Source organism: Salmo trutta, chromosome 30, assembly GCF_901001165.1.
Source record: "Salmo trutta chromosome 30, fSalTru1.1, whole genome shotgun sequence".
Taxonomy (NCBI): Eukaryota; Metazoa; Chordata; class Actinopteri; order Salmoniformes; family Salmonidae; genus Salmo; species Salmo trutta.
In genome coordinates this window covers 21,321,106-21,345,025 of record NC_042986.1, presented here as the reverse complement: position 1 = coordinate 21,345,025, position 23,920 = coordinate 21,321,106, and the positions used below count along the sequence as shown (strand labels likewise).

At 43.0% G+C, this 23,920-nt stretch overlaps 2 protein-coding genes across 7 annotated transcripts; both read right to left on the bottom strand.

The window, feature by feature from the left end:
• Window positions 1–19,724, bottom strand: LOC115168227 (E3 ubiquitin-protein ligase TRIM33). Of its 6 annotated transcripts, none has more exons than XM_029723302.1 (21): window positions 18,901–19,724; window positions 15,078–15,196; window positions 14,805–14,952; window positions 14,256–14,388; window positions 13,920–14,036; window positions 13,510–13,624; window positions 12,946–13,092; window positions 12,633–12,750; window positions 11,371–11,792; window positions 10,806–10,991; window positions 10,300–10,356; window positions 9,627–9,836; window positions 8,450–8,591; window positions 8,198–8,261; window positions 7,775–7,937; window positions 5,678–6,096; window positions 5,356–5,479; window positions 4,393–4,467; window positions 3,880–4,032; window positions 1,016–1,066; window positions 1–829 (listed from the first exon to the last, which is right to left on the bottom strand). In XM_029723302.1, exons 1-21 carry the CDS (start codon window positions 19,673–19,675, stop codon window positions 584–586), a joined length of 3,984 nt encoding a protein of 1,327 aa, XP_029579162.1. In that variant the 5' UTR covers window positions 19,676–19,724; the 3' UTR covers window positions 1–583. The 6 variants fall into 6 exon arrangements, with proteins under 6 accessions (XP_029579162.1, XP_029579167.1, XP_029579163.1 ...); XM_029723303.1 differs by having other exon boundaries at window positions 584–829; window positions 11,371–11,789; XM_029723304.1 differs by lacking the exon at window positions 1,016–1,066 and having other exon boundaries at window positions 584–829.
• A 1,137-nt stretch (window positions 19,725–20,861) lies between these two features.
• Window positions 20,862–23,651, bottom strand: LOC115168226 (pre-mRNA-splicing factor SPF27). Its single transcript, XM_029723301.1, has 7 exons — window positions 23,219–23,651; window positions 22,631–22,723; window positions 22,388–22,458; window positions 22,079–22,240; window positions 21,777–21,827; window positions 21,530–21,610; window positions 20,862–21,436 (listed from the first exon to the last, which is right to left on the bottom strand). Exons 1-7 carry the CDS (start codon window positions 23,309–23,311, stop codon window positions 21,310–21,312), a joined length of 678 nt encoding a protein of 225 aa, XP_029579161.1. The 5' UTR covers window positions 23,312–23,651; the 3' UTR covers window positions 20,862–21,309.
• Between the last annotated feature and the right edge of the window lie 269 nt (window positions 23,652–23,920).

The window sequence follows — 23,920 nt, the reverse complement described above, 5'->3', positions numbered from 1 at the left end:
TATTTGAACATATTTTATTTATTGATGAAATACCAAACAAATCACTGGTTTTTCCTAATTTGTTTTCTCTTATTTACAGCAGGTCAAATATTTCAACAAACATACAACAAATACTTGGTAGGTAATTAATGTCAAACTTTATAGTACATCAAGATTAGGGGAAATGGGAGTTTCAGATACTTTATAAAGCAAGTTTCACAGATTTACAAACATTATAAATGATAATAGAAAAAAAAGACGCATTATTCATTTAACTACTGCAAACAAAATTATACTTTAAAACAAATCATACTTTAAAATCTGTACAAGCACTTTCTTAAACATCCATAAATTGCCACAGAAGAGGAAATGGAGGTCTTTAAAAAGTCCAGTTTGCCGGATACACAGATTGATTTAATTTCTATTTTACAATAACTCTTTAAAAGAGGAAAAGGATGAAATAAACCTGTACATTTGTACAATAGGTCCTGCATTTTACGTATGTGGTCTTAAAGGGGAAAAAAAGCAAAAAACATGAGATGAGGAAGACAAAATCCTTTCACTTCTCTTGACCTTCTCTTTTCCTCTTTTAACACAATGATTCTCACTTGATGTGCATCGGCTTTTCATCTGTTTTTAACCGCTTGCGTTTAGGCTGCACAAACTCATCCTCGGAGTCTTCTGTGAGATCCGCCTCCTCTCCAGCTGGGGCCTGGGGCTCCTCAGGTACCTCTGGTACCTCAGGCTCCTCTGGTACCTCGGGGAAACTCTCATCTGGATAGAGCTCCAGCAGCCTCTCCTCAAAGTACAAACTCACAGCTTTCCCTGCCTCCGCCACCTCTGAGTCCGCCTGCCGGGAAGGAGGGAAGGAAAGAGGGGGAGAGTATGAGGAAGGGCGAGGTGGGGTGTGCGGATACCATTGAACAGGAGGGATGAATGGGTAAGGAATGGGAGGAGTACATTAGTGGGTTAACATTCCTAGTGGCAGAGTTGGCAGCTGAACCTTTACCCTCCATGTGTATTAGAAACAGCTTACCTGCACATTACTCTGTTTCTCCTCATCATATACCTGGATTATTCGAGACATCTAAAAAAGGGGCGATAACAGTACAATAAAATACAAAAAAGCAGAAGGGGAGGGGGGGATTTCACAGTACAGACAGGTTATAGGTGACAACCATGTGTACCGTCACTACCCTAGGTCTTTGGGCCTAAGGAAAATACATCCCTTAGTGAACTTGTGTCCAAATATGATTTGTGTCTGTCATCCCTCCATAAACTCTTGTTTCACTTACTGAGGTTGCAGCTTACAGTCATTGGGTAAATCTTGTCAATACATTTCCCAGCTAGTCTAGTCTATGGTCGGTCTTTACCTGCCTGCTGAGATAACAGCCTTGCTAGGGGTCCTGGCGTATTCCTGGGAGTGACAGCTTTCACTTCCTCTCCCTGCTAAATTGTTTAGCTTGATATACTATCCTTGACACTGACAGCTCCTTCACTGATACCTAGTAAGTGTCCTTGGAAATCGTAACTTATGCATATGTAGCATATATGGCACATTGAGCTGAACTGCTGACTATGTCAACTGCAACCAATAGGAAATCTTTTAACGTCACCATCACAACTCAGTTCCTCATTGATTTTCTCAAGGTATCATATTGTTTCCCTCTGTTCCATTTCAAATCAATGTTGAAAACCAACCACTTTGTAAATGACCTTTCCCCCTAAACACATCACTTGAAAACATGTTCGACAGTATCAAAAAGATCCAATTCAGATAGACACATTTTGACTTACAAAGCCAAAGATGAAAATCCCACACACATGGGACAACTCTTTTGCATTCAAAAGGTTAAGTATTTGGGTTAGTATCAGATTTAAACTATTCATTATTACACTAAAAGGAGAATGTAGCTTTTTTGTTTTACAACCAAATCTAATTTTGATTTAAACAGCATCTTAAAAAAGGTACTAGACCCTTTTTTTGTGCATTTTCACTTTTGAGAAACTTACCATTAACCAGCGCTTCATTTTCTTATCCTCTTTGTTCCATATGTGGGCTCTGACAAATATGAACAAAGGCTCCAAAATCACCCAAAATAGTCATTTTAGAAACAGAAAAGCAATTAGTATATTGTTGCAGGTCTTTACATGTTGTACACATGAAATTGTGGCATTCTGAACTTAATACACAACGTTATATTTCATTTTGTTGCAACTCGACTGCTACGTCCATTCTACAAGTAACTGCCAAAGTAAAGGAAACACTTGAGTAAATGAGGGGTATAAAGTATATTGAAAGAAGGTGCTTCCACACAGGAAGTTCCAGACACTTGTAGAATCTATGCCAAGGCGCATTGAAGCTGTTCTGTTGGCTCAACACCCTATTAAGACAATGTTGGTGATTCCTTTATTTTGGCAGTTACCTATAGCAGCAGGCTACACTGAGAATGGAACAGCTGAATAGGGGAAACGGCTTGAGTAGCACAAAATGGAATATAATGTTGCAGATAAAGTTCGGAATGACAATTTCATGTGTACAACAGCCGAAGATCTACATCACTATACTGAGACCGTTTCTGTTTCTAAAATTACACGTGGGTGTTTTTGGAGCATTTCTTCATTTTTTCCCCAGAGCCCCCGTACCGTACAACGAGGAAACATAATTTTTTTAAACACTAGTTGCAGTACGTTCTCAAAAACAAGTGAAATCGCAAAATGTATTATTTTTTTAAAGGGTCTGGACCATTCTATAACATTTGGTTGTAAAAAAGCTAACTTCTGCTTTAAGATCCAGGACTTGTGTGGCACAGTCAATGACAAACTACACTGAACAAAAATATAAACGCAACATGTAAAGTGTTAGTCTCATGTTTCATGAGCCGAAATAAATAATCCCAGAAATTTTCCATAGACACAAAAATCTTACTTCTATAAAATTTTATGCACAAGTTTGTTTATATCCCTGTCAGTGAGCACTTCTCCTTTGCCAAGATAATCCATTCACCTGACAGGTGAATGGATTATCAAGAAGCTGATTAAACAGCATGATCATTACACAGGGGCACCTTGTGCTGGGGACAATATCGTCTGACAAGGGGTGCTGAGGAGTATTTCTGTTTGTGATTAAAGCCCTTTTGTGGGAAAAAACTAAATCTGATTGGGTAGGTGTGCAGCCATGGGTGCCAGTCATGCGAAATCCATAGATTAGGGCTTAATACATTTATTTCAATTGACATTTCCTTTTGTGAACAGTAACTCAGTAAAATCTTGAAAATTGTTGCATGTTGCGCTTATATTTGTGTTGATAGAAACGGTTAGCTATAATGAATACAGACAAAAAGGAACCCATTAGCTGTTTAAAGGGTAATCTCTGCAAGAAAGTTATTTAGAATGACAATCTCTGAACTAATATATTGTGGCAATAATGACAATTATAGTCAATGCTTTATAGGTTTGCTTGTTTTGTTAACTCCTCAGTAAACAAATCAAGAAGTCTTATGACAGCAGACTATCCCACTACGTACAAAATAACTGACCAGAAAGACATTACATTAGTGGCCATGAAAATATTCAGGTTAGAAAAACAGCAAATTAGTTTGGCAACACCACATTCACAACAAACATTATAGTGTGAGTACACAGTAACTGCATTCAGTCATCCAGTGTTAATCCCTGTGGGTGCACAAGTCCATGCCAAACGGTGTGATAAAGATCAACCTTCTGAATAATGTATTCCCAATGTCAGCATACAGTATTAGTGTGCATGTGGCCTCCTGCATCCACTCAACTATCAGTCAGCCCCATCTCCTAGTTAAATAAAGGTTAAAAAAATAAAATAAAAAATAAAACGTATTTTTTATTTTTATCTTTTCATGCCTGGAAGTCATGCCCACTCACCTCGTTGTACTTGGCACAGTTGCTGAAGACCAGGCGCACATCCGAGACAAACTCCTTCGGGCTCTGGTAGTGTTGGACATGCTTCAACTGTAGCTTCTGTTTCACCAGGGTCAAGTCCATGGGCTTCTTGATGATCTTGTAGTAATTAGGGATCTGGTGAGAAGGGAACACTGTGGTTTGAGAGCCATATTGGTTCATTAATTTAACATACAGAACATTACGGTTATAGTCACAATGGTGAAGTCATGTGGTGCTGGGGGTATAGGGCAGGGTCAATAAACCAATCAAATGTATTTATGAAGCCCTTTCTACATAAGCAGTTGACACAGAGCTTTTACAGAAACCCGGGCCAAGACCCCAAAGAAACCAATGGTAGAATCAAGAACACAGTGGCCAGGAAAAAGTCCCTAGAAGGAAGAAAACTAGAGAGGCTGTACTCAGTAGAGGTGAAGAGTACATCAAGGTCAGATAGAATAATGGTGGCATTGCCTTTTACATGCTTGAGATACTTACAGAGGGAGGGACAGGCTCCTGGAACCCCTCACTGAGATCATGGCAGAAAACATACAGCAGGAGGCGCTCACACCTCTGCAGGGAGTGAGAGATAGGGGTGGTGGTTATGCAGGAGAACATTACACAAGTCCTTATCATTCCTCAGCTAGCAGAGAGAAAAGCAGAGAGAGAGAGACTGAGGCATGTGTCCCAATGTCTGAACGCAGCAAATACAAATGGAAGGAGTAGCACATCAGGCTTCATGAGGACAAACATACTAAATACAAGTTGCCAGGAACTCACATACTCCATTTTAGTCATTAAACAGACACTCTTATCCAGAATGACTTACAGGAGCAATTAGGGTTAAGTGCTTTGCTCAAGGGCACGTCGACCGATTTTTCACTTAGTCGGCTAGGGGATTCGAACCAGCAACCTTCCGTTTACTGGCCAACCGCTATGCTACCTTAGAGAGCTGTACTGCCTTCATTCACACTGATTCACTCCTCTAAAGTAGGGCTCTACAACTCTGTTCCCAGATAGCTACCTTCCTGTAGGTTTTCGCTCCAACCCCAGTTGTAACTATCCTGAAACAGCTAATTATTATTATCAGGTGCGCTAAATTAAGGTTGGAGAGAAACGTTCAGGGCGATATCTCTCCAGGAACAGGGTCAATGGAAATTCACTGATATACGTAGTGAGGAAATGTATTGAATTGGCAGTAGAAACTACTAATCCTATAGAAAGTCCTTTCAACTGTAAGCAGGGTGTGGGGTGTCAAACTTATTCCATGGAAGGCCTAGTGTCTGCTGGTTTTTCCTTTCAATTAAGACCTAGACAATCAGGTGAGGGGAGTTCCTTACTAATCAGTGACCTTAATTCATCAATCAAGTACAAGGGAGGAGTGAAAACCTACAAACTCAGCCCTCTGTGGAAAGCGTTTGACTTGTGTTCTAGGTATTACAGGTGGATGGTTCCACTGACCCTCTGGTCCTCAGGACTCAGGCCCTGCTCACTGTTGTCCTTCTCGCCACGAGGCTCGTCGTCAGGCTGGTACTCCATCTCCGGGCTTGCCAGGCTCCGGCAGAACGTGCACATCCACTCTCCACTGAGAGGGGAGAAACAGAAAGAAAATGTGAAGCAATAACCCAGATATATAGACATGGGAAAATGATAGCTGATGTATAGCAAGATATCAGCAACGAATGTAAAAGGCTTTGAGTTAAAGGTGCTATATGAATGAAATTCATTCTCATGCTGACATCTGTAGTCAACGCCAGCCTGTGTGTGCGCATCAGGGGCTCACCTCGGGGAGCACTTCAAGGTGGGGATGTGACAGGTGATGTGGAAGACTTTGGGGCAGCGGTCGCAGCAAAGCAGCTCTCCCCCGTTGTTGCACACAGCACACCAGTCCTCGTTGGGGTCATCCTCCTTCCCTCCTGCACCGCTCTGGTTGGTCCCCTGTGCAGTGCGTGGAGAGCGCAGGGCAGCGGACGTGGCTCCCTTGCCATTGGTCAGCAGTGCGGCAGAGGCCACAGTGGATGTGCTGCTGGTGGTGATAGGGGCGTTGCCAGGCCTGTTGGCCCCACTGCAGGCCTCCTGGTCCTGGGGCTCAGTTTTGACATGCTCCCCCACCTTCTTGAGGATGTCCTGGACAGAGGAGCCAGAAGTCACAGAGCCCAACACGGGGAGAGGGGGAGTACGTCTGCTCTCTGAACTACTCATCTGTGGGACAAAGACACACAACAACAAAAAAACTGAACCCTTTCAAGTGGGTTAAGTACATTCAGAATTCTGGTTGGCGTCAAGAAGTGAGGCCGAAAACCTCTGTTGTTCAACAGACAAGCATCTTATATAGATAGCCTCAGGTAGACCGATACCTGCTAGATATAAACTTAGCAAAAAAAGAAACGTCCCTTTTTCAGGACCCTGTCTTTCAAAGATATTTGGAATTTTACGAATTATCTTCACAGATCTTCATTGTAAAGGGTTTCAACACTGTTTCCTATGCTTGTTCATTGAACCATAATTAATAAACATGCACCTGTGGAACGGTCGTTAAGACACTAACAGCTTACAGACGGTACGCAGTTAAGGTCACAGTTATGAAAACTGAGGACACGAAAGAGGCCTTTCTACTGACTCTGAAAAACACCACAAGAAAGATGCCCAGGGTCCCTGCTCATCTGCGCAAACGTGCCTTAGGCATCCTGCATGGAGGCCTGAGGACTGCAGATGTGGCCAGGGCAATACATTGCAATGTCCGTACTGTGAGACAGGACGGACAGCTGATCGTCCTCGCAGTGGCAGACCACGTGTAACAACAACTACACAGGATCAGTACATCCGAACATGACACCTGCGGGACAGGTACAGGATGGCAACAACAACTACCCGAGTTACACCAGGAACGCACAATTGCTCCATCAGTGCTCAGACTGTCCATAATAGGCTGAGAGAGGCTGGACTGAGGGCTTGTAGGTCTGTTGTAAGGCAGGTCCTCACCAGACATCACCGGCAACAACGTCGCCTATGGGCACAAACCCACCGTCGATGGACCAGACAAGACTGGCAAAAAGTGCTCTTCACTGACGAGTCGCGGTTGTCTCAGCAGGGGAGATGGTCGGATTTGCGTTTATCGTCGAAGGAATGAGCGTTACATCGAGGCCTGTACTCTGGAGCGGGATCGATTTGGAGGTGGAGGGTCTGTCATGGTCTGGGGCAGTGTGTCACAGCATCAGACTGAGCTTGTTGTCATTGCAGGCAATCTCAACGCTTTGTGTTACAGGGAAGACATCCTCCTCCCTCATGTGGTACCCTTCCTCATCCTGACATGACCCTCCAGCATGACAATGCCACCAGCCATACTACTCGTTCTGTGCGTGATTTCCTGCAAGACAGGAATGTCAGTGTTCTGCCATGGCCAGCGAAGAGCCCGGATCTCAATCTCATTGAGCACGTCTGGGACCTGTTGGATCGGAGGGTGAGGGCTAGGGCGATTCCCCCCAGAAATGTCCGGGAACTTGCAGGTGCATTAGTGGAAGAGTGGGGTAACATCTTACAGCAAGAACTGGCAAATCTGGTGCAGTCCATGAGGAGATGCACTGCAGTACTTAATGCAGCTGGTGGCCACACCAGATACTGACTGTTACTTTTGATTTTGACCCCCCCTTTGTTCAGGGACACATTATTCCATTTCTGTTAGTCACATGTCTGTGGAACTTGTTCAGTTTATGTCTCAGTTGTTGAATCTTGTTATGTTCATACAAATATTTACACATGTTAAGTTTGCTGAAAATAAACGCAGTTGACAATGAGAGGACGTTTCTTTTTTTGCTGAGTTTAGATCTTGGTCTAGACAAGGTAAAAGGAGCTGAAAGAGCTGGGCAGTTAGGTGTGTTACCATGCATGCGCTCCTCCCTCCATCCTTCCCTTGTTCCGTTTTGACGTTGGAGGTGGTGGTTCCCGAGAAACCACACTCCTTCTCGGCACCGGGCTCCTGCTTGACTTTGACCTGCTGTTCCATTGGGCCGCTTGCTGGCCCTGGCCTACCCGCAGAGCCACAGCTTATGACACACACACACACACACACACACAAATACCTCCCTTACATAAATATATGTATAACTATGTATGCCAGTGAGATTCATTGTTCAGGAGAGACTAGCTTACTCAACGGTTCAGTATCTGCAATGCTGCTTTCTACCCATCCTATGGATGTTTCACAGTTTTATGTAATAGTGTCATTTTCTCATCATTATCTCACAGTAATATGAGAGCCCTTGTGTTTGAGCAGAGGTCTAGTGCTTGGCCTGTGTGTCATTACCTGCCCCTGCTTCCTGTGCTGGACGTACTGGATGGCCGCACAGGCGTGTGGGAGTTTGATAAGCCTACGGGTGGGAGATAGAGAGTGAGCAAGGATGAGGCAGTAATATAGAAGTCATGTAAGAAAAACAATTTTCTTAGTTAAACGTGATAGCCATGACAGTGATTTGAGCAAATGATTTAAAATCATAGATTGGATTGAAGCTGTGTGTGAAGTGTTTGTGCTCGTTGTAGTAGAGTCGTCCTCCAGTACCTGAGGAGCCAGGGGAGTGTGTGGAGGGTCCGTGGGAGAGGTTCATGTTCCCGGGGGGCCCCAGGCCCAGCTGAGGGTATGTGCTGGCTAAGATGTAGCGACTCAGTAGGGCATCCAGGCTGCTGGAGCCCGCGTCTTCCAGCTGATGGCGCCACAAACATCCAGCCACAGGATAACACTGAATTAGTGGTCATTTGTAGTTCACCTTGTGAACATTTCTGATGAAGTATAGCCATGTATATGTATGAGCACCACATTTGATTTTATCTAAGTTGAGCCAGGTTCCGTTCCGCTTCCCACCCCCTCCCCCTAGCTCCTTCACTGAGCACAGATAGGTATAAAGCAGTATGGCAGAAACTATACTGAACAAAAATATAAAAACGCAACACGTGAAGTGTTTCATGAGCTGAAATAAATTTTGTTCACAAATGTTTTAATATCCCTGTTAGTGAGCATTTCTCCTTTGCCAAGATAATCCATCCACCTGGCAGGTGGCGTATCAGGAAGCTGATTAAACAGCATGATCTTTACACAAGTGCATCTTGTGCTGGGGACAATAAAAGGTCAGTAAAATGTGCAGTTCTGTCACCCAACACAATGCCACAGATGTCTCAAGTTTTAAGTGAGTGTGCAATTGGCATGCTGACTGCAGGAATGTCCACCAGAGCTGTTGTCAGAGAATTGACTGTTAATTTCTCTACCATAAGCTGCTTCCAAAGTCGTTTAAGAAAATTTGGCAGCACGTCCACCCGGCCTCACAACCGCAGACCACGTGTAACCACACCAGCCCAGGACCTCCACATTTCTGTCTGTAATAAGGCCCTTTTGTGGAGAAAAACTAATTGATTGGCTGGGCCCTGCTCCCAAGTGGGTGGGCCCCATCGTGGCTGCGCCCCTGCCCAGTCATGTGAAATCCACAGATTAGGGCCTAATGAACTTATTTCAATTGACTGATTTCCTTATATGAACTGTAACTCAGTAAAATCTTTGAAATTGTTGCATTTATATTTTGTGCAGTATACATTGAATATTCATCATATTACTCATACTTATCCAATCCCCTCAGATCTACAAAAAGCAAAGGGTTGGGGGCCAGGAGAAAGGATGAGAATGGAAGCAGGCATGGTGAGATTTGGAAGTGCGTGACATGTGCCTGGTCCCAGAGGGCTGTGTGCACCTGAATGGGGGGGATGTTTGGTAGGCATGGCAGGTTCTCTGGGTTGGTGACGGAGGGGATGAGGTCGATGGCGCCCACTATGGGGCTGGCGGGGCCACGGTGGGCATGGGCGCTGGCCATGCTGGCACTGGTGGGACTGGTGGGGTTGGCAGCGCTCACGTTGTGGAGAGATGCCACTGGGAAGGGTCCAGCATGACCTGGGTTTGAATGCTACAGGAACAGAGAAGGAGGAAGTCAAAAACTAGAGATTTGCGGCAGGGTTGAATATTTATTCATTGTTTAATTCTACCAGGTCTACAACGTGCTGAAAGGTCATTTTTGGAAGCATAATCACGAATCATGCCCATGCAACAGGAAACACGAGTACTAGGACTGTGACGATACCAATATCGCAATATTCTTTCCATGGCAAAAACACAAAGCTGACCGAACTATTTGGTCCTTTAAAAACCTGCTGTATGTAAAATATAGTGTGCTATAGCTTGGACAATAAATAAATGTGACTCTAGACAACATCATGATGTTTGCTTCCGACATTAGGGATGTTTTCCTTAAGACGTTAAATCCGCTTTGTGTTTTGTTTCCTTGCCACGATACTAACGAGTATCGCGATACTGGTATAGTCCCGGCCGTAACGACTACCATTTACGTATAAGTAGAAAAAGTGTCAAACCCCAGTGAGATGTAACAAACGAAACCTGTGGTCGCTCATCTCAGAATCTACAGTCATCTAAACACAAAAAGGTACCCATACATACACAGTGAAAATCCTACTACCAAATGGCGACAGTTGCGCCAATCAATAGTACCGGTTTCTGCATAAAACATATTACATTTTAGTCATTTAGCAGGCGCTCTTCTCTAGAGCAACTTACAGGAGCAATTAGGGTTAAGTGCCTTGCTCAAAGGCACATCAACCGATTTTTCACCTAGTTGGTTCAGGGATTCGAACCTGTGACCTTTCATTTACTGGCCCAATGCTCTTAACCGCTAGGCTACCTGCCGCCCTATTGTTTACTGTATATGTGATTGTTCTTGTTATTATTTTATGGATATCATCTTTGGATGTGTTGACTGATCAATTTCCCTTTTATGGAGTAATAATGTATGTATACCTCAACTCAATTCATGAAACGTTTTTATCCCCTCAGGGACATAATGCAAGTGGTGTAGTCTGACCTGTCTCTGCAGCTGGGGCTGCATCATGGGGGAGTACTGCTGGCCGTTGGGCATGCGTGGCTGGGCGCTGGAGCTGGGCATGCGGCCCTGTCCTGGGGGCAGGCGCAGGTGGTGGGGGGGGTACATGTTGGGCCCGCCGTTCATGGGGCCCCTCTGCTGGGCCTGCATACTGATGAGGCGCGGGGGCTAGGGAGAGACACAGCAGAGGACAGACAGTTGTATTTTTGGGTAAAAGTATAACTGTCATGAACAAAATCATTATAGCAACAGATTATAATATTCAGTACTATTATAGGTCCAAAAAAACATTTAACCTGGGTTGACAAAGGCACTATCAAACAGTGATGTAGTCGGGGGGTAAATGCTGATCACAGTTCACGGTGAGTAAATTAACACTTCCTATATTTTCAATGCGTTTTTCCGCAATAAGTGGATAAATGATTGTGCAAAATAAACTAAGTGAGTAAGCGGTCTTAAAGTGCATTTACCCTCCACTACACCACTGCTATCGATGAGAACAATGGTACCCTAAAAACATCAAGATATTCAGTCCTCCTCAGTCTACCTGCTGCTGTACCATCTGAGGTACAGCCTGCCTGGGGTGCTGCTGGGATATTTGGGAGGCAATACGCATCTGTTCCTGGATCCTCTGTTGGTGTTGCTGCTGTTGTTGGTGCTGCTGTTGGTGCTGTTGTTGGTGCTGCTGTTGGTGCTGCTGTTGGTGCTGCTGCTGCTGTTGTTGGTGCTGCTGCTGCTGCTGCTGTTGTTGGTGCTGCTGCTGCTGCTGCTGCTGTTGTTGGTGCTGCTGCTGTTGTTTCTGCTGGGCGAAGGCTTGCTGCTGCATGTGCTGCTGCCGGAGCTGGGCCAGGTTGATCTGCCCCGGGCTTTTGCCGTGGCCCGGGTGGCCGTGGCCCGGGGAGATGGGCCCCACCATAATGTTGGGAGGGTGCTGAGCCTGGGGCATCTTCTCGATCACCAGGTTCCCTACAGTTGGGGGATGAGAGAGGAGAGGCTAAAGTAAGTGACTGAGTATGTCTATGCCAAACCAATCCATCAGCTGTAGGTAGTCTATGCCAAACCAATCCATCAGCTGTAGGTAGTCTATGCCAAACCAATCCATCAGCTGTAGGTAGTCTATGCCAAACCAATCCATCAGCTGTAGGTAGTCTATGCCAAACCAATCCATCAGCTGTAGGTAGTCTATGCCAAACCAATCCATCAGCTGTAGGTAGTCTATGCCAAACCAATCCATCAGCTGTAGGTAGTCTATGCCAAACCAATCCATCAGCTGTAGGTAGTCTATGCCAAACCAATCCATCAGCTGTAGGTAGTCTATGCCAAACCAATCCATCAGCTGTAGGTAGTCTATGCCAAACCAATCCATCAGCTATAGGTAGTCTATGCCAAACCAATCCATCAGCTGTAGGTAGTCTATGCCAAACCAATCCATCAGCTGTAGGTAGTCTATGCCAAACCAATCCATCAGCTGTAGGTAGTCTATGCCAAACCAATCCATCAGCTGTAGGTAGTCTATGCCAGTCCCCTAGACATTGCCGTGTAAAATTATCTGCCATCCTACCCTGATGCAAAGGATACAAGCGTAAAAAGAAAAAGGCACAGACATTTAATGCACCGAGTCCAAACTGTGAAACTATGCCAAACAATCTTCCAATCTTGTGGTCACCATTGGGAAGCACTATCATCAGTGTGCAGGTAAAGCACATCTCCCGTTCTATGCAATGCTTTATACTGTACCATCGGTCATCGGTGGCCAGAAACAGATTTCCTTGCATACTTCCCTGCATGTAGAGTAGTAAATCCTCTCACCTAGGTTGACCACGTTCTTGGCCCAGAATGTGGGGTCACAGAAAAAGCGAACAGCTCCGTTAGCCTGAGGCACTGGCTCCAGTCCAGCCTTCAGGACCTTGCGCAGCTGGTAGATGATCTGCACAGACACATATGAAGATATTGGGATGTTATTGGTTTGCAGATACTTTATATACTATAGTTTATAGAGAGGATCAATTTAGGATAGGGCAACTTCTGCATATTATAGTGCACTCTTTGGCCTTTGTGGAGAATAGGTTGTGTGTGAGCTTTTCCTTGAGACTGTTTGTGTATGTTTATCTGTTCTCCGTACCAGCCTCTTGCTGTAAAGCAGGGCAGTGCTGCTGCCACTGTTAATGGCAGAGTGGGTGAAGTTGAGCACATGGAGGATCTGCCTGGCCAGGTTGGCGATGTCTGTCTGCTGGGTCAACAGCTTCATGCTCCTCTCCTTAGTCACACTCTGGAGGACCAAGGGACAAACGGTAGGGAGAAACGTTACCAACAGGCATCCACCCGCCTATGTAATTAGGGTGAAGCCTGACCCTTTTTTATTAAATTAAAACAGTATCCAAGTAATTTCACAGAATAAACTTCACATCATCTGGCAATGTAGGAGCCAAATTAAGTTCATAGTGATTCTTTGGTATTCATTATTCTCAATACATAGGCCTAGACAAAACATTGAGGGACGGTTTACCGAACCCTAATCTTGGATTAAAAATCTCCATTGAAAATGTGTTTTAGTCCAGGACTAGGTATAATCTGTCTCTAGGCCTGAAAGCATAAATTATTATAACTCAAGTAATTTGGGGAATTCTAAAGGCTCTGAGGGATGAGTTCAAATGCATTCCTTGCATAGGTACCATGATGGCCTTACCTCAAGCTGCTGCAGTAAATACTTGCCCTTCTTGTTGATTTCGTTGATAAGAGTGAACACGGCTATCTTGATGTCATGTTCCACCTTCTTATGGGTATCTGTAACTTCCTTTATCCTGGATGGAAACAGGGACGGAAATAAGGACACTCAAACTAGAGACACACTAGTAAACTATAAAAGAGCACTTTACTTCTCAACCCATAAACAAGCCCTTAAGAAATCTCTGTAGGGTGGGGAAGTGGCCCCTAGACGCTGATCTGATCAGTTTAGCCTTTCCCCACCTATGGTTAAGATTAGGATTGGAGAACGGGAAGATGATTCTAGATCTGTACCTAGGGGAAAGTTCACCCTGCAGCTATGAAGTCTCCAAACAAGCCACGTTCACAGGAGAGATGGGAATGCTGCTGTACCTGCTTGTCACCTGAGAGTGAGAGTAGTGAACGTAGGTCTTTTTCTCCTGCAGTTTGACCATGTGTGTCTCGATGATGCCTTTCTGGTTCTGGAAGGCCTCCTCCAGAAACTGGTACCTGAGAGAAGAGAAACTCTGTTCAGCAAGGAACACCAAGGCTTAGATCACTGGACTAGATTGCTGTTTTTCTCATTGTGCCCGATCCTCACTGGATATGTGTGAATGTAACACAAAACCAAACTTATTTCCATTCACCACCACTGACCAGAATTCACTACAGATTTTGATTTCCTATTCTAAAGATCATATGTTGTCTATGCACTACTGCATGTCCTACCTGTGCTCCTTATGCTCCAGCAGTTGGCAGTCCCGGCAGGTGAGTGTGTCACAGGTTTCACAGAAGAGTTTCAGGGGCTCCTGTTTGTGGATGGGACAGAACACAGGCCTCTGTTCCGACACACCTACAGACTCTACAGAGACCGAGAGAAACAAAAGAAAGAGTACGAAATAGAGAGAGAAATAACAAGACAACTTTTTTTATTTGTTTTTAAGAGTGAAAGAACATGTGAGATAAAGAAATACATTAATTAATACAGTGTATAGAACTGCATGTCAGCTATAGTGAGAACCAGCAGGGCCAATCTACTACTAATGGAGCACTGACTGATTCTGCAGCACGTTACCATGACAACAGCCAGTCAGCTGTGAAGTTATAAGGCCTGGATAAACTACAGCCATCCTAAGAGTCACCAAATGCCTACACCAAAGCCTTCTACTTGCAAATAGAAACCTCCGACCTGCACGTCCAACTAGGCTATGTCAAATTGTCACTTGATATTCTAGGTTATCCATCACATATTGTGTTTAGGTTTGTTGGACAGTTTACCTTCAGAGACATCCTCTTTCTTGCGGATTTTGTGGTCCTTGGTGATTTTAACCCTCTGGTGAGCCTCGATGCAGGTTTTGCACAACCACTCTCCACATTCTGCACAGAACCCAATGGTATCGGCATTGTCCTCACAACTGGTGCACATCTGAATGAGACAAAGCACACAACTTTGGCTAACTTTGGCTAGATGCAGCTGATAATGAGGGAGTTGTATTAAATCAACCATCCACTTGAACTTAACTGAATTAAATTAGTTAAATTGTGGTATACCTGTGCAGATTTTTCATCTGAAGTCTTGGAGGCCTCGGTGGTGTCCTTGACAAAGTAGTTGTCAATGATGTCACTTTGTTTGCAGTCTTGACAACAAACTACACACCGCATGACATTCACTAGAGTAGACAGAGGAAAGAGACAAGATAGAAGCACTGGTTAGGCCTATAGCCTAAGTGGTGAAATTGACAAAGAAATCATCATCTTGAAATCAGCAACAACAACAAAAATATTTTCTTGCTAATAGTTTGCATACAGATACTACAGAGGTCAGAGGCTATTCAAAAGGCCTGTGTAGAAAAGAGATGGATGCAATCATCAAGTTGGATCAACTACTTTTCAACTTTTGGCAACTTGTCCCAAAAACTAAAAAAAATTGGGGGGATGAAAATTAGTTTTATTGCATCTACAATCTGAACTGTGGGGGTAGCTTTGTTTAAAAAACCATGTCAGTTCACCTTTTACAATTGGTTGGTGCTTAAATGTATTAATAATAAAGATGCTACAACTGAATTGGTAAGTACCATAATAGCGGACCATGAAATACATTATAGGGCCTAAGTAGGTGGGTGCTACACACAGGCAGTTCCCGTTTGAGAGTTGGGAATATAAATCCATTCAATTATCATATTCACCCCAATATTTCATATTCTTTTCAAGATTTCTGAATAATGACAGATTGAATATATTCACGAGACACGCAAATCAGTGAGCTGTATCAAAAGCGGGCAATGATATGTTGAAAATACATATCCCTTCAGCTAAATGTTGAATAGATAATCCTTAACTGCTCCACCCCCAAACTTAACTCCTCTCAACTCCCTTAAACCCATTAATTACATTTCCGAGTACATTACTGGATGCAGCACAAACCAGCTCAATCCAGTTTGAGCCAGTCTATACCGGCTCATGCTGCACACAGCCGGTTTGGTGTAAGCCCCAGCTGCAAGGGGCTGTGAGTGATTGGCTGTGAGTGCAGCTGAAAGGGTTTAGGAGACCACACCACCAAGACTGATCTGCCACTGCAGCTGTGAGACTTTGAACCGAGGCAAGTCAGGGCGCATACAAAACACATACATGCAGTGCACTGCACACAAACTGTATTCAAATAGAATTTCACATTTCTCAAAATCATGGTCTGTTATTGTTACATTATACCATTTATATGACCTAATAGGTGAGGCAGAATTTCATGCATGAATCTTTGAATATAACATAGAAAAGCAAACTAGGGGAAAACTAGGAAAATGGCCAACTTATTAAATAGACATAGCCTAATTGTGTTGCACCTGTCATGCCTGACCTTTCAAATAGCCTACATGTGTATGATGCTGACAATCTTGTACCATTAGTCCACATGTTTGTTTATTTAATGGTTAGGCTGTACTGCTACATATCTACATGGAATCTAAAAACAGATGCCACATTCAGACAATCGCCTTGAGGGCAAGGCAAATAAACCAAAATATAACGTTGTAGGATTGGCCAAATACTTAATTTAGGCCTATGATTGTTTATTTACAAAGATTCAAATGATAAATGTGTATCTTCAAAATATGTTTAACACCATGATATTGATCTCATGGACTGAAAGTCCATGCATCCATAGTTCAATCTTTAAATGTGAGTGTTCACATTCCCCAAACCAAATTCATCAGCTGTAGGGAGTCTATACCAAACCATCAGCTGTATGGAGTCTATACCATACCATCGGCTGTAGGTAGTCTATACCAAACCAGGTGGCAATTTTATTTTATATTTTCTAGACTTAGTGCAAATAAGGCAATATGAGATGGCACCCAGTTAGGCCTAGGTCTATTGCTCTTATTTAGGAGTTTATTTAAGTTTTACATCAAATCTCAGCCATGTTGATAAGAGAGTGTGGGTCATAATAGAAAAGAAGAACAACCCTTGGGTAGTTCTGACCACAGTGGCCAAAATACCATAGGCATCGAATAGAAATAGGCTGGTCCCAGATCTTTTTCTGCTCGTTGGCACGCATTGCCTTCTGGAAAATGCCATTATGACACATCGGCCTACACCTGGTCTGGTCCTCCTAGATCTGTTTGTGCATATTGCAGCCAACCCCCTATGTTCATTGTCAATGCCAAAAGTTTGGCACATCAAAGACCATAAGGGGATGGCTGCAATACGCAAACAGATCTTGGAGGACCAGACTAGGTGTAGGCCGATGTGTCATAATGGCATTTGAGAAGGCAGTGATTGCTGGCAAGAAGAAAGGGCAGTGTTCCTGGGCATTATCAAATATATCGTAATGGTTGGGGGTCAGACATGTTTAGCCCATGGCCTAACTACATGGTCTGTCCACATGACCACCCCTAGAAGGTCCCAACTATAATGGAAAACATTTTACCTTGATTTAATGCCAGAAATAAATGCTGGAATTGTGTTCTTGGTTGCCCATTATCCAGACCTAAGCCTTTACTTACCCATAAAATGTATGTAAATTCGTTTTGAATGTCAGTAGTTAGCCTAAGGTTAATGTAACAAGATCTGGTTTACTAGAATTTAGTATTGTCAAAGTAAATAGTAATCCACAATTGTGCCTAGGTAGAAATAGGCATGGACTAAACATTACAGAAAACTGCAAAAAGTTGGTTAGTTGACTTCTTTGGACATTACTGTGTAGGTGAATTGAATCTGAACTGGGGGGGGGGGGGGGGCGGAAAAATGCCAAATAATTACACCTGGAAAGCCAATAATTTGTTCTCAGCAGAAACCAAGAGCACCATGTTTCATCCGTCATTTGATTTGTCAATGGCATTATAGGTCTATGTATAATACATATAAAATAATTAGGTGGATGCCTATATTGTCCTATTACACGTGTATATTATACACATGTATGAATGCAAAATGTATTTTTTGCAAATCCCAACTCCACATGATTTGGGTTAAATGACAAGATTTTTCACCTTGTCGGTTCCGGTATTCGAACTAGCTACCTTTCGGTTACTGGCCCAACACTTTAACTTCGAGGCTACCTACACCTATTCTGGTGTAGTTGTCATGTCATGCAACGATCATGTTGTGTGGATGGACAAACGTCCCACCTTGAGAAAGGATGGTGAAACTGAATTTTGGGTCCTAAGCCAAGGCGCTTTACTGATAAGAGAAACTGAGAATAATTATATTCTGTATCTGGCTGTGGGGCACATGTGACATTCAATATGAATCCTCTTCTGGCATAAACAAACCATGCAACTCTATGTACATTTACTTGAAGAGCAGTGCAGATGCAAAGTTAGGTAACGTTAACAGAATGACGGCACAAACCATCATTCTGTTACCAAATGTTGCATATGGACTGTTCTTCGAGTAAATGTGTTTCTGTAACATTTTCAGTGGAAATTATTAAGTAGTCCTTGTGCATAGAGTTGTATGGATTGTTTAACTTTACAATCATTGGTTTTTGTTTGACACACATTTTAAAGCAAAAAAATCCAAGTTACCTTGGAATTGCCCATAGCCGGCCTATCAGGCCCAGGGGCTGTTGCCTATTCAGTATGCTGTTGTTTTACCATAACTAGATTAGGGCCATTGTGAAACATGTTATTGTAAGAGTCACAATGTGAGTAATATATATACACTATATATCTCCATATGACGGCTATTAATCAGTGAAAACCAATATTATCCTGAAACTCACCATCAAGTCGACTTAGCATGTCATTATGCTTGCTGACCATTTGGCAGCTGCATGGTACTCAACGTTAATACATAATTGTTGATACGTGGTACCTACACTGCAGTAGCTAGCAATTGTACATCCCCTGCCCACTTGAAAGTAGATTACACTCACCTATGTGGGTGTCTGGCTGTCCGTTCGGCCCAGGCACCTGTACGGTAACTTGTCGCTCTGGCAGTGGGATACATTTCAAGCAAAATGAGTGAAGACACGGTAAGAGTTTAGGTTCACAGTCACGGGTCTGGAGACTTTGTTTACACACAGCGCAAGTATCCATAAGGTTTATTGGGATGACGGGGTTGGCTGGTGGAACTGTTGGAGGTGGGGACATATCGGTTGTGAGTGCTGGTGAGGTTCCAGCTGTATCCCCAGCAGCCGAGGACTCGGTTGTCCCCCCATTGGTGTTCCCAACTGGGCTGCTGCTAGTGCTGCCTTCTCCCACTGCGCCCGCGCTGTTGCTGCTAGCGTCCCTTCCTCCGCTAACGTTAGCGGGTGTAGGCACCTGGGAAATATTCTCCTGGGATTGTGAATCCTCTCCTTCTTTCGAGTTCGACTCTATGACAATCACCGCATTCACATTTTTCAATTCGGTTGTCCCGCCATTGGTGTTCCCAACTGGGCTAACATTACTGCTAATGCTGTCTTCTTCCCCTGTGCCCGCGCTGTTGCTGCTAGCGTCCCCTCCTCCGCTAACGACGTCGTTAGCTGGTTTAGGCATCTGGGAAACATTCTCCTGGGATTGTGAATCCTCTCCTTCTTTCAAATTTGTCTCTATGGAAATCGGCGGATTCACATCTTTCAATTCTGGGTCTCCGCTATCCTCTCCCTGAGGTTCTGAATCTAATTTGGAAGAGCTCTCCATATCCTCTTCGCCTTTGTTGTCCGCCATCTTCCTTCCTCTTTGAACCGCAACCGGCAGGACGTCCTACGTACCGAGTAAAAAAACGTGTTGTCTACGTCATTACGTAATTTACGGTCTTACTCTTTGACTGTCTGTCAATAACAGAGTATTAACGTTCCAAAATAATTCGTAGGAACCAAATATGACAGGACATTTTAGATCATGTTTGGATAATATCAAAGTAATGCTTTACATTTCCAAAACATTTGAAATATTAAAATAAAAAATCTAATCTCATGCACAAGAATTGTAGCATTTGCTTAGTTTAGTCACGCCCCAAAAAAATTAGGCCTGACTCATTGTCATATGACAGCAGGGAATTCTGCAATAGAGTACCACAGTATGAGTCATAATACCCATAAAACCTAGCGGTCAATCAGGGAAACGGTTCCAATCATTTTCCCATAAGGGATTTTAGAAATACTAAAAAAGGGCTGTTTCGTGTAGGTTTACCCTGGCGTAACGTTTTGATAACCGTGTAGATCTCTCTAGGACAAGGACTTTTATCAATTTATTTGCCTGTATTTACCCCCCCCCCCAAATGAAACGCTAATTAGCTGGTAATTTTGCTATCATAAAAAACTTCAAATGCCATGATAATCTGGACAAAACTGCTGAATCGAGGTAAAAGTAAGAATCTCTGGATTAACTAAATTGAGTAATGAATAAATTAGCTACATTTCTTTAAATTGACAGTTCTATGAACTGTCTTGTGCAAGTTTTAAATTGACACATTACCTGTTAGCAAAGGTGTAAGAAATGACATGCAGGAGCTTGCTGGGATTTGTAGTTTGCATGATGTCTACTTCCATGCTAATTAGCATTTTCGAATAGAGAGTAAATAGAGCCGAATATACTGAAAAGTCACCTTGTTTGAGATTTACATGGGTATTAAATAATCACACCAGGGTAAGCCTACATGAAACACAGCCCTTATTTTAAGTTTTTCTAAAATCCCCTGTTGGGAAAAATTAATGGTGAAATTACAATTGGAACCAATTCTGTTTGACCGCCAGGTTCAATTGGTATTATGACACCTCCACTGTGGGGCTCTATAGCTTCTCATTTTCAACTTGGTTAATATTCACTGACAGGCTTTTAACAGGCAAGAACCAGGGCCCATCTGTTGGTAGTACTGTTGACAGTAGACATAACCAATCCATGAACAAACACACATGTCTCAACATCATTTTATTATAAGTGTATTTAAAAAAATAATATTACATGTACAAAAACGTTTTGTATCACAAATGTTCTAAACATGCTAGCATGTTTTTGTGCACAGGTACTTGACTATATGGGAAGAAATCATGTGAATTTGGTAGAAAGCATCATTAGTTATGCTTAACTCTACCTCATTTTAGAACTACTTAAATTGACAAACATTTAAAAATTGACGAGAGTTCACTTCTTAAGTGATCTCGAGGTACAATGAAAAAGCTCTTTACACGGCCCATGGTTTTTCAATGGTCACTGTCTGACACTAATCTAAAGAAACTGTGGAGCCAAGGCAAATATGTTCTTCTGAAAGTTTGGAGAGTCCTTTTCTTTTCATGTTGGTTCTCAGCTGCAAGCTTAACATTTTATTTTTTGTAGAAGAGGTCTCGCACAAGGCTCGAGTTCTAGAAGTCCTGTCGAATATTTTCCTTGTTCTCGTCACCCTGTTGCTGTTTGAGCTGTCCAACTTCATTCTCCAACTGGACGATGGCACGTTCAATCTCATAGTTCTTACTTACGAGGGACACCCAACTGTTACGAGAGATAGCAAGGATTTAAAAATCATTGACAATCATACCACATTTAGAGAACAGTAATGAAAAATACAACATTTACAGAACTGACTTTGACTCCAGCTCTCTCAGCTTGGCCCCGCCTGCAAGCTGATCATTCTTTCGTTGCCAGTTCAAGTCCTGAATCTGCTTTCTGCAAAAATGACACACAAACAGAAAAGGCTGTTAAAAAAACATTTATGCAGAAGCTTGTTGACAGTTTGTCAGACTCTTTCCAAAACTACAACTAAACAAGCTAACCATGAATGTGATACATGACTTGTAAATCTTAGCAGAATATGTTCACACCATTTACTTACCTAAATTTCTGTAGTTCCTTTTGAGCCAATTCAATCATAAAGGCCAGGTTACTGTAGAGTGGAAATAATGACCAATATTAAGGCAATGTCAAAAAGTTCCTGTGAACCTATACTTCACTCTTCAGGACAAGCATGTGTAAAAACCCCTCCCAAAAAACAGCTCTTCTTTCCTGTCCGATTTAAATCACTAATCGAGCTCCATTTGTTAAGTCAAATCAGTTTGGTTATCCTCTGTGACTCTTTCCTGGACTTTAAGATAAATGAAGAGCTCTACTGTGCACAGGCAGCAGCCACTGACTCACTCATTGTAGACCTTCCATGCGTTGGTGCCATAGTGTGCCATGAGTTCCAGGTTCTCAATGCGCACTGCCTGATGCTCCAGCTGAGCCATGGAGTTGTTCACACAGTCCTGCCATGCAGTGATGTCATTCTTCTGCCCTGACGATGGAGCTGGAAGCTCATATCTGCACAGATTAAAAATAAAACAGTTGGGTGTACACCCCGGACAACGAGGGTTTAAATGCATCACGTTAGAGCTGAATGGGTGAATGTTAAAAAATATTGTTAACAGGACTCTTTTTGCTATGTGCAAAAGAGTAGATTGGGTTGACCTCTTCATGCTGAGAAGTTCCAGAGGCTGCCGGGCTGCTAGCCTCTCAAACTCGTTCCTCATGATTTCAGTCTGATGGGTGATATATAAGCATTAGCTTCACATAATGTAATTGTAGAGCATCATAGATTACACAGTTGACAGTGAGTCAGTCAAAATCCATAAGCATATAACAGCATGACATGTGCATATTCATTTATGTATTTTTGTTAATAGAATGTGGAACTGTGTAAGTGATACTTACTTCAAAGGTAGCGAAATCAGGTGTGGGTATATAACTGAGATAGTTCTTTGTCGGTCTGTATCTGCGAGTCTCCTCTTCTACCAAGGCTGCAGCCTGTGTATGGAAATAAATACATATGAACAGACAGCATAGTACTACAGTAACGTTAAACTTGCTAGACTCGTACCTCTGAGGGGTGACCTAGCTAGCTACTGTATGTTATTGTACGTTAGCCGATGATGGCGGCTGCTTGAGGCAAGATTCTAAAACGACCAGATTAGCAAGATCATGCTGTTTTTTTCATTGACAGTAGCCTGGTAACGTTACTTTGCTTCCATGGCTTGCTCATGTCTATCATAGATCCTTGGGACGTCACCCCATTTTACGTTGACATTTTAGTCACTTAGTAGACGCTCTTACGCTTCGATCACACCGACAGTGTTATGGAACACCAGCAGTACATTAATTGTTGCCATCCCAATAAAGTTAACATGTGAAATGGTTAAGGTTAGGTAAGGGACGTTATAAGGATGCCTGCTTGCTAACTATAGCTAGACTAGCGAACGTTAGTTAGCAACTGATAACAACGCCTATGGAGCAGATACTTACCGCCTCTCTGACGCCAGCTGCATCATAACCCTGGTCAAAATACGGTAGGGCATCTACAAATACTTCACCAGCTACTGATGAAGTTCCAGACATATTCAGTTTAGTTGTTTGTTTGTTTGTTTACTAGCTAGCACCGCTAACTAGCTAGTTGTTTTAGCAGCAAAACAACGCGGTCGTCACTAGTTACCACAGCCACAAAGTCATAAACCCCGCCATTTATACAATTTGTCTTATCATTTTAAACCTAACCACTCTGCGAACGTCAACCCCAACCTTAAATTCTGATCAAAAAGCAAATGTTTGTTTTCATGAAGTTTTACGATATAGCTAATTTGTGGAATCCTAACAACGTGGCCGGCCCGAAGATTTTTATAACTAAACCAAGATAGATTACAGCCTGCCGTTTTCAATGGGAAGAAATTAGTCGTAGATGGGAGAACAAGAAAGGATGTGGGCCGAGCTTAACACGAGTTTGCGAGATCATATTGGCGCGTTCTAGCCTACATCTGCATATTTCCGTTAAGGAACGCCACCTCTGTAGTGCGCGTGTGCAATAAGTAAATTCGCCTTTGCACTCCTTTTAAAGAACACTTTTTAAAGACTTTTGCAAAGGTACAGTCTACTAAACTTAGTCCACTCTGTTCATAACATATTCTAGTTTTGGGAACAGAAAACTGTATTGAGATCAAATGTTTCATCGAT

What these genes read in the sequence shown, in the direction of transcription:
- LOC115168227 (XM_029723302.1), bottom strand. Translation starts at nt 19,675, where the DNA reads ATGGCGGACAACAAAGGCGAAGAGGATATGGAGAGCTCTTCCAAATTA. An exon ending in CAGATGAAAAATCTGCACAG is followed by an intron (nt 14,953 to 15,077) that starts GTATACCACAAT and finishes TGTCTCATTCAG; the next exon opens with ATGTGCACCAGTTGTGAGGA. An exon ending in CTCAGATGGTACAGCAGCAG is followed by an intron (nt 10,992 to 11,370) that starts GTAGACTGAGGA and finishes GTCTCTCCCTAG; the next exon opens with CCCCCGCGCCTCATCAGTAT.
- LOC115168226 (XM_029723301.1), bottom strand. Translation starts at nt 23,311, where the DNA reads ATGTCTGGAACTTCATCAGTAGCTGGTGAAGTATTTGTAGATGCCCTA. An exon ending in GAACTTCTCAGCATGAAGAG is followed by an intron (nt 22,241 to 22,387) that starts GTCAACCCAATC and finishes TAATCTGTGCAG; the next exon opens with ATATGAGCTTCCAGCTCCAT. An exon ending in CTGAGAGAGCTGGAGTCAAA is followed by an intron (nt 21,437 to 21,529) that starts GTCAGTTCTGTA and finishes CTCTCGTAACAG; the next exon opens with TTGGGTGTCCCTCGTAAGTA.